The sequence below is a fragment of the Cornus florida genome, unplaced genomic scaffold, assembly GCF_030987335.1.
Source record: "Cornus florida cultivar Cherokee Brave unplaced genomic scaffold, ASM3098733v1 CherokeeBrave_3.0.0_Hap2_Chr05, whole genome shotgun sequence".
Lineage (NCBI taxonomy): Eukaryota > Viridiplantae > Streptophyta > Magnoliopsida > Cornales > Cornaceae > Cornus > Cornus florida.
Window position 1 is genome coordinate 43,652,451 of NW_026775575.1, and position 10,097 is coordinate 43,662,547.

Below are 10,097 nucleotides of genomic sequence, written 5' to 3' on the forward strand. Positions count from 1 at the left end.
TCCATGTGAAAAGACATTAATTCCGGTCTGTGCTCAAGTTGGTGAATTGACCCCATGAAAATTCATTGTTGCTTCCTACATTACATGAACTGTATCGGACCAAAGAAAGAAGTAGTATAACTTTAACAGCGGTGGGTCAAGGACTCAACTACGTAAAGACTGGGTAATACAGTCAACTACATAAACATGATTCTAGGTTACGACATATGAGAATCAACTGCATAAAAGACTGGGTAATACAGATTATATGTTGACATATGTTTTATAAGGTTATGTCAATTTCAGTATTTTGAGTAAACAAATAATATTTTGTCATGGTTTCTAAAAGTCAAGTCACGCACAATATTGCATAAACGGAACACAAAATCTTTATAACTATACTTCAACGACGACCCTTTCTAAATAAGTCAAAGGTGAATTTACAGGTAGTTATGTATATTTAAGTTCTCTGGAGTTCGTGTTTTCTCTCCAAGAATATCTCACCCGTTGACAGTGACATAAAAAATATATATATATATAAATTAACAAAATAATAAATAATAAATAAAAGAACCAAGACAAAGATATCTAGATTGTTGATTTCTTTTCTATCCGTGGTGCAATGTCAAAAGTAATATTGTTTGACCATTGTTTGAAGCAGTCATGTATGTGCAAATTAATAATGTCTGACAATGAGTAATGCCCTTCGTTTTGTAGTGGTTTTGAACACTTACTAATTTCAAGACAAATAACCAGGCTCAAATTCAAATATGAAATCCAACAAAGCACCACAAAATCAAGAAAGGATCCAAAAACATAAATCATGCATCACACAATATATAAATATTTATATTGTTTGTTAAATAGTTTACGTCCAGTATTGATCCACAAAATAGTTACACAAAAAAGTTACACTAAACCAAATGAAGATTACTTTAAACCATATCTCTATCTCACTCACTCTTAGTTTGGCTTAATTATCTTCTCATACCCAAAAAAAAAAAACATTACACCCAAGCACCCTAATGTAATAGATTGCAACAGATACTAAATTTGGGGTCTACAATTCATGTTAATACTAACTTATGTCTCTGATATTCGCGTATGCATATCTAATACTTTCTAAATGTATCAGTTGTTTTAAAAATATCTTCTTCTTTTTTAATACGTATTTGATATTTCTCATGTATTTCAATCACATATCTTATATTTCTAAGGTATTAAAAAAAAACATTTTTAATAAGTTTTAAATAATAAATGTAACTTTTACAACAATAATATCATAGTGTAATTAATAATAAAGATTGAAATTTTTTTTTTTTTTTTAAAGTAATGAGATATATATTGTAATTGATTTTAAGAAGTAACTGATGAGATTTATATGGAACATATTAATGATTTTATTTTGTTTCATAATATGATATATATATCATTATTAAATTATTGTCTATATAAAAATATTATTTTTTTTATTTTTTATGATGCAATTCTTATCATACTAACATCATATTTTATTAAGATTTGTCATATCGTCCTACCTTCCTCGTGGTATACCTTCCCTAATTATAATAGTCAATCAAATTGACGCCAATGGAACATGTTGACCTAAAAAACAAAAGAAAATACTTGGCCCACATGGAATTATAATATTAGTTTTACAGAGTGAATTCCATGCTGATGGCTTAGAAACAAGGGAAAATTACATATAAATGGAGTCAAAGTTCCATATTTACTTAGAGGCTGAGTCAAAGTTTTATATTTCTCTAAAATGGATTGCTGAGGTAGCACATGGTTTTTTACTGTTTAGAAATTGTGGTGCCTCAAATACCCTTCCGCGAAGGTACTATTTTTTCTTCGAAGGTACTACTTTTTTGAACTGAAGGTACTACTTTTTGGCGTCCAGGTACCATGTTTTTTAAACACCCGCGAAGATATTACTTTTTCTCCGAAGGTACTACTTTTTTGAATTGAAGGTACTACTTTTTTGAACTGAAGGTACTACTTTTTTGTTAGGGAATGGCATTTTAGGCACCACAATTTTTTAAACAGTAAAAAACTATGTGCCACCTCAGCAATCCATTTTAGAGAAATATGGAACTTTGACTTAGTTTCTAAATAAATATGGAACTTTGACTCCATTTATATGTAATTTTCCCTATAAACAAAGGTTGGTCCTATTCTACGTACGTAAACGTTGAGGTCCTTCCACGCGGTGTTTAATGGTAAATCCAGTCATCCTATAGCTACCTATAAATACTAAGCCTTCTCATCTCCCTAAGACATAACCTACAAAACATATTTTTTTGTTCTTCCATTGTCTATCAGTCCTCATTCAATTTCATTCTTTAATTCTTTAATTTTTTTGTTTTATTTTTGGGTAAATTCATTCATTCTTCTTCTTCTTCTTCACTCTTTAATCTTTGTGTAACTTCTCATTATCACTATCATTCTTTTCTCCCTAAAAAGATCATGGCACTCGAGCAACCCATGTTGAAAGAGTCTCGCCGAAACCAAAAGTTGGATCTAATCCATAGAGAAGCCCAAGCAGCAGTCCTCATGTTTCTTATTATGATGCCAACGGTCGATTGGAATCGTTTAGGATGCTCGAAAATGATGTGCCGAGTGGTCCTCCTGAGACGAAACTAGCATGGTTGCGGTCTCAAGTCATCGGCAGTGATGTGGAGTTCGACACTCCTTTCGGAAAACGCAGGCTTACCTATGCTGACTACACTGCCTCCGGCCGATGTCTTCACCATATTGAGAACTATATCATCAACAATGTTCTTCCAATTTATGGTTAGTTACTTCTCATTTTATAAACTAATTAATGTTCTGTATTTTAGATTGGGTACCGGCTATTAACTTTTCTACTATATTTAAATTAACATTTTTCCTTTTGTGCTAATAGGGAACAGTCATACAAGTGACAGTTACGTGGGGGATCAAACTACAAAAATGGTGCATGAAGCAAGTAAGTATGTCAAGTCTTGCTTAGGGGGCAAAGACGAAGATGCAATCCTGTTTGTTGGATCCGGTACAACAGCAGCCATCAAACGACTTCAAGAGGTTATGGGAATTGCTGTAGCATCAACCATGAAGAATAGGGTGTTGATGAGCCTGAGGGATGAAGAAAGATGGGTTGTGTTTGTTGGACCATATGAACACCACTCGAACCTCCTCTCGTGGCGCCAAAGCTTAGCAGAAGTTGTAGAGATAGGTCTAGATGAAAATGGCCTAATCGACATTAAAGCTCTAACATACCAACTCGAGTTATACCAGCAGACAAATCGTACTATGTTGGGTTCTTTCTCAGCTTGTAGTAATGTCACCGGAATTTACACTGACACGCGCGCCATTGCTACACTACTTCATCAATATGGTGCTTTCGCATGCTTTGATTTTGCTGCAAGGTACATAAAGAGTTTGTTTGAGTTCTTATATGTTTCTCTAGGACAAAGTAATATTATTGATCAATTGCTAACATGCATGCTTTGCTTTAAAACTTATATGTGCAGTGGTCCTTATGTGGAGATTGACATGAGATCTGGGGAGGTAGATGGATATGATGCAATTTTTCTTAGTCCACATAAGTTTGTCGGAGGACCTGGCACTCCTGGAATTCTTCTAATGAACAAGGTCCTCTATCAATTAGGATCTTCACCACCTTCAACTTGTGGTGGAGGAACTGTGAGCTTTGTCAACGGATTCAGTGAAAAGGTATTAATTAACTAGTCATCACCAATTTGTTATTCTCATTGTGCTAATTTGACAGTCACACACACATACATATATATATATAGGATATATGTGTTTGACAGCAAAAAGAAGCAAACAATTTTTCTATCCATCAACTCATATTTGAAATCTTTATCATATAGAGTTAGACTGGATCATCTTATGGTATCATCAATTACCAAGTTTGCCAATTAAATGACACTCTATATTATGAAATGTTGCAGGACACTCTACATTATGAAGATGTGGAAGAGAGAGAGGATGCTGGAACGCCGCCAATTATTCAGAAAATGAGAACAGCAATGGCTTTTTGGGTAAAAGAATACATTGGTTACGAAGTCATTAGAAAGCAGGAGCACAATTTCATAGAACGAGCACTTGACAGGCTTTCTACCAATCCAAACATTTGGGTATTAGGGAATACTACTGTAGAGAGGCAAGCTATCTTGTCCTTCATTGTATTTTCCACCACAAACTCCTCCGTTGTTGACATGAAAAACAAGAGCTTCACAGATGAAAACGGTACAAGTACTAAAGAAGGAAATTTCATGTGGAGAGAGTTTGGGAACAGGAGAGATAAGCCCCTTCATGGTCCTTTTGTTGCAAAGCTCCTCAATGACCTTTTTGGCATCCAAGCTCGGGGTGGGTGCGCTTGTGCTGGACCCTATGGTCACCATCTCCTCCATGTCGATGAGCCTCATTCACGTGCCTTCAAATCTGCCATCCAAAAGGTACCTAACTCAGCAATTGTTCCCAACTAAATTTTAGAAATTATTGCTTCCAATAAGAGTGTCATATCACTTTTTAAAATCTTAACCTATGATAAATTTTGACAGGGTTACAACGGAGTGAAGTCTGGATGGACACGACTCAACTTTGCTTACCACATGTCAGTAGAAGAGTTCGAATTCATTCTAGCTGCATTGGAATTCATAGCCATGTATGGCCAGAGGTTCCTTGTGCTCTATGACTTCAACTGGAAAACAGGCAACTGGACTTTCAAGAAGAAGGCAGTCAAAGAGATTGAGGCAATCAAACAGTGTAGAAAAGAGTTCAACAACTTGTTGATCTCTGGTGCTTTCCAAACAGCCAATTTCGAAGATAATGAAGCAAATGCTGACAACAATATCGTTGAGATGATCCACAAGTATGTGTCTTACTTGCAGACTGCTAAGAGAATTGCTCATTCTCTCTCAAAGTTTCCTCCTCCTGGAAAGGTTCCAAAAGAGATAGATCTTGACCTTGTGAATTTCAGAGTCTAGTGTTGACCATCTCTCTTTTTTTGTGTGTTTGTCACAACTTTATTCTTATTATGTATACTGAATTTCCTTGCTTTTATAAGATATGTTTATTCTTTTTGTATCAGAAAAATAAATGAAGAAAAAAAACTGGAACATCTTGTTCCTTTTTCTCTATGTTTTGTTGTGCTCTTTTCTTAATTTCTTTCTATTTGTCGTTTCTTTCTTAGAATTAGTTTATTTTAGAAAATTAAGGAAAAACATGAAATAGGGAACAAATAAATATATTATTAGTGTAAACTCCCCATTTATAAGTTAAAATCCTAAAGAAAACAATAGCTAAAGTAAGGGGTGAAAAAGTTGAGGTTAGATAGATAACACATTGAAACTTATGCTCCACGTTTTGAGAAAAATACTACTGCGTACAATCTTGAAGTATCAACTACAACCTTCTAGAATATCAATTAGGCATTAATGGATATGGTCTGATCTTTCTTCTCATAAGCGATTGTGTTTGAGCTTTATTAGGTGCAATTTTGTGGATGTATACTTTTACCAACCTTTCCAATGATGAGCCAAACTTTGAAGGCCGAACAAGAGAGAATTGGTGGACTCACCACGATGCCTTTCCGATGTGGATCAAGTCGAGCAAGTCTAGTTGTTAGTTAAAAAAACAATAGTACGTAAATAAATTGGTCTCGAAAAATTCCACATGTGACTTTATGACCTAATGGTAAATTATGTTACGAAAATAATCTGGTCAGGAAATGATTTAATTTATAAATATATTGGCAAGACGAGCTTGCACAGATGCTCTGGCTTGAACACTAGGCTAACAAATCCCTATTTATGTTATGTTCGGAGGAAAACAACTCATAAAATGAACTAAAATTTTCTTTAATTCCAATTCCATGCAGTTGAACACATCCTTAAAATTTTTGTATCTTCAAATACAATTACTTGAACATTGAGAAGCGACTAAGGTGATTTGTGGGTGATTTTTAGGGATTCACACTGTTAGGGTTTCTAGCGAGATGAGGGTCTTCCGTTCATGGAGGAGGGTATTTCCTCTTCCATAGTGCACCAGGGGTTTTGCTGTAATCAGAATAAGATTATTATCACTGATGAAGGTATAGTAAAGGATCTTGCTTACTGGATGAATTTAGTTGTTGGGCATGTGATGGGCAAACGACCTTAATTTTTGAGATTCCAAGGTTTTCTACAAAGAAGATGGGCTATTGTAACTCAATTCGAGTTGTATTCAAGATGGATTTTTCATTTGCCGATTTGAGTCTCAAAAAGATAAGGAGCATGTTCTCCAACGAGTGTATACCTTTGAAGGATGCCCTATTATCATCAAGAAGTGGTGTAAGAATGTCAATTTGGAAAGAGATTTTCTGGGGTTTGTTTCAATAAGGATCAAGGACCCCTAAATTCAAAACTTCAAAATAATATCCATAATATATAAAAGTCTAGAAAGAGAAATAATAAAACCCTACACTGAAATAACAGGAAAGAATGGATGACCATGATAAACTATGGACTGCTGAGTCCTTAACCCTATGGCTGGAACTGCCTGAGACCTGAAATATCAACAAAAGGTGTGTTAATCCAATGAGCAATTCATCTCTACTACAGCCCAACAAAGTACCGATAAACCTATCACCTCAAATGAAACCAATACAATAACAAATATAACTCTCGACTCAATACCCATAAATATGTGATCAGTAATTATACACGTACATAAGATAATAGGCAACACAACTGTGATGTTTCCATTTTTCGTCATTTTTCATTTTTCTGGAAATTTTGTTATTGCAAGGGCATTTTCGTCTTTTATCGTTTTGCATACCGAATATTGCGGAATGTGCCGGTTGTGTCCAAGAGTTGTTTGGAGCATCTCATTGAGTCCAGGACTATTTGAAATGTAAGGGTAACCATTTTCGCATTTTTTCCTCTTTTTTCAGGCCGGGCGGTCCCGTGTGGGACCCGCTACCAGAATTGTTGCATACGAGGATTTTAATTGGGTTCATTTGCATCATATTTATTTATTTAATATGTTATATTAGGTTGTGAAAAATTATTTAATGTGTACATACATATATGGTACAAAATGAAAGCAAAAGAGAAAGGAAAAATAAAAGAAAAAAGGTGGGACCCACACCTTTGTTAAAATTGGTCAAAGAGGCATTTTTGGCCTCATTTCCATTCTTAACTTTCTCTCTCTCATTGGTGTCTCTCTTCCCCCTCTTTCTAGACTTTTTCTTTTTTCTTTTGATTTTAATCTTCAAACCTTGATCTCTCTTCAATTCTTGGAATTTTTTAGAGCCGTTTGCGGCAATTCGAAGAGCACGGCGAGATCTTCACATCCATATAAGCAATTTTAGTTTTAGTGCACTCTATGGATTCCAGTTTTGAGACCCATTTTGGGGGGTTTTTCATCCTCCTTGAGGAAGGGGTCTCTAATCCTCACATTATTGTACTTTTGTGAATTTTCCTAACTTAATTGTTGTCAAGTATGCTTAATTTGAGTTGATTGTCACTTGAACGACTTAATTGTGTACATGAAGCATGCAAATATGTATATTTGTTAATTTGTATGAAAAACATGTCTTATTTAAATTGATTGCCTTGAAAATGATATAATTATTGTATTAGAAAATCTATACTTATATGTGTTGATGATATTATGTGAGAAGCATGCCTAAATGTTAATTTTCATGCCATAGTGTTTATTATTTTCCTAGAAATTACTATGAAGAAACATGTTGAATTGTGATGTATAAATTTCCTCTATTTTCATACTATTGGGAAAATATGTGGCATGCATGCATAACATTGGGTATGAAAGAAAAGGGTAAAGTGTTTGAAATGAAAGTGAAAGGGGTTTTGGGGAGAAAATTGAGAAAATGGTTTTGATAAAACCCGGTCGTCGCGGAGTCAGCAAAGGGCCGGTGCGTTAATATAACCTAGAGGGAATTAGGGAGATCGCCCTAGCATGGTTGAGCTAGCTGGGCCCCAAATGACGCGGCGGGGGTACCAAGGGTCAGGGACAGCAACTAATCCTTCTCTCGTGTCACTGCGGAGTTACCAAAGGACGGGTTATATTAACAGTTTAAAAGGTGATGGATTTGGATTTTGACAATGGGGAGTGACATACAAGGCATTGCATTTATGGCGTGGCATTTGCTTGTATTGGACTTGAAATTGATGTTGTAATTTCCCCCGGCTTAGCATGATCCCGTTCCCTATTGTTCTATTCATTGTTTGGGTTCACGGGGCTACAAAAGGTGTGTCTTAGACACTACCTACTGAGTAATTTGCCCACCCTATTACATTTAACATTTTTTCAGGACTCGGTAAGGAAGTAGGAGACGCAAACCCTTCACAAACTTAAGGAGGATTAGGAATATATATATATTTGCTATCCTTTGTATTTTACTACACTTTTGTAAAGTCTCAAAACCGTAGTGAAGTGTATACATTTTGCAAGCCATGGTTATGTATTGTAAACTATAACTCTTGTTGGTACTTTGAAGAGAAGCGAGACTATGTAAATATTTTGTGTTGAATTTGATGATGACGGGTCATCTTGAGGAGATTGTTGATGTCGTTGTTTTGGGAATGTATTATATTTTTTTTTGTATTGTGTGTTGGGACAAGTTGGATAAGTCTTGAAGGGCCAAGAAAGGCCATTGCATTTTTTTTATTTAAGCAGGTTGTTGTAGGCCCCTTTTTAGCAGAGGTTATGCCAATTTTTTTTTTTTTTATAATTGGTATCAGTTTAGGGTCGTTACAAAATTGATATCAGAGCGATGGTTCAAAAACCATTAGGACGACGGGTAGTGGCCTACTTGGGATTGCATGGGGAAGTTGAATTGCATGATTATGTGTTACATGTTAAAGTGTTTAAATGTTTGAGAGGCATTCCTACTTGTTAACTTGTTTACCTATTTATTTACTTACATGATCACATGCTTATATGTTTACAGTTTTGAGGGCATGCCTAATTACTACATGCTTACGTGTTTAAATGCTAAAAATTTGTGTTACATGGCCATGTATGAGGAATAGTTAGATGATTTAACCGTGTAAATGAAATGTGAAAGAAAAGAAAAGCATGTTGATTGTGTATGAGGAGTATGGTAACAAGAAGTGGTAGACACAGTGTGTGCAGTTCTAATTTAAATGCTAATGTGACAAGTAATGAGCATGGTATATGCCAACGTGTTTCGTATAGTATTATGGGTTTCATTCATTTTGTATACATATATGGCTTTATTTTTTTTTACGTGGTTCTACAGTTAAGCATTGGGATGGTTGCCAATATGGTGGAGTACTTGTCAAGGCATTGAGGGTTGTATAAGTTTTGACTTGAGTAGTTAAGGAGCTCGATTGCTCCAGGGTTGTTTGGGTGCTGGTTCTTGTCGAACTAATGGCGTGGGCTTCAAGCTCGTGGATTGAGCTGTTTGGCGTGTAGTCATCCTGATCTTTTTAATGGCATTTTGTGCGGTGCTTAGAGCACGACTTTAGAATGGCTTCATATTTCATGACAAGGTGCCTTTGTTGTGTATGAGTTCCATGTATGGGTGTATGGATTCTGGTGACCGTGGAAGTCAAGAGTACGAGTGAGGGTTTCGGTATGGCCTTAAGAGGTCAGTGCCTGCGACTTAGGTCACAATTCGGTATGGAGGTTCTTTTTGAATCAGTCGTGGTAGGTGTGACGGGGGTTGTTTGAGTCACGAATGCAGTCTATGGATTGTAAATGTGTATTTAGAGCATTTTGGAACGGCTCAAGGAGGCGTGTTGATTCTGACTGTCGTGGGGACTTGTTAGACCTTGTAAGTCTAGAGGGGACGTAGGACCGATTGCAGATGTGGATCATTTCATGGTCTTGTAAGAGTCTATTTTAGAGACTGGTTTGTTGAGGAGTGATTCACATTTAGGATAGTTACAGGAGCGTGTTATGGGTAATCGACTCTCGGTGAGTCGGTTGCATGGCTCAGTCGATAAGCGAGGTTTTGGGTTGGCACGGCTGTCTAGAAGGTCTCGAGGTGAGGTATAATGGTCAGATAGTATGGGGTCCTTGGAGTGCTTGGTTATTTATGGATTAAGTGATAGCTGGTGAGTATTATGTTATCA

General features: G+C 36.0%; 1 protein-coding gene across 1 annotated transcript; it reads left to right on the plus strand.

Annotated features, from left to right (window-relative positions):
* Positions 1-206: 206 nt before the first annotated feature.
* Positions 207-4,976, plus strand: LOC132309218 (uncharacterized). Its single transcript, XM_059807546.1, has 6 exons — positions 207-233; positions 2,514-2,775; positions 2,888-3,389; positions 3,495-3,696; positions 3,939-4,445; positions 4,551-4,976. Exons 1-6 carry the CDS (start codon positions 207-209, stop codon positions 4,974-4,976), a joined length of 1,926 nt encoding a protein of 641 aa, XP_059663529.1.
* The last annotated feature ends 5,121 nt before the right edge of the window (positions 4,977-10,097 follow it).

Coding starts and splice junctions, on each gene's coding strand:
- LOC132309218 (XM_059807546.1), top strand. CDS start 207: ATGAGAATCAACTGCATAAAAGACTGG. Junction 2,776..2,887: donor CAATGTTCTTCCAATTTATG/GTTAGTTACTTC, acceptor TTGTGCTAATAG/GGAACAGTCATACAAGTGAC. Junction 3,390..3,494: donor TGCTTTGATTTTGCTGCAAG/GTACATAAAGAG, acceptor TTATATGTGCAG/TGGTCCTTATGTGGAGATTG.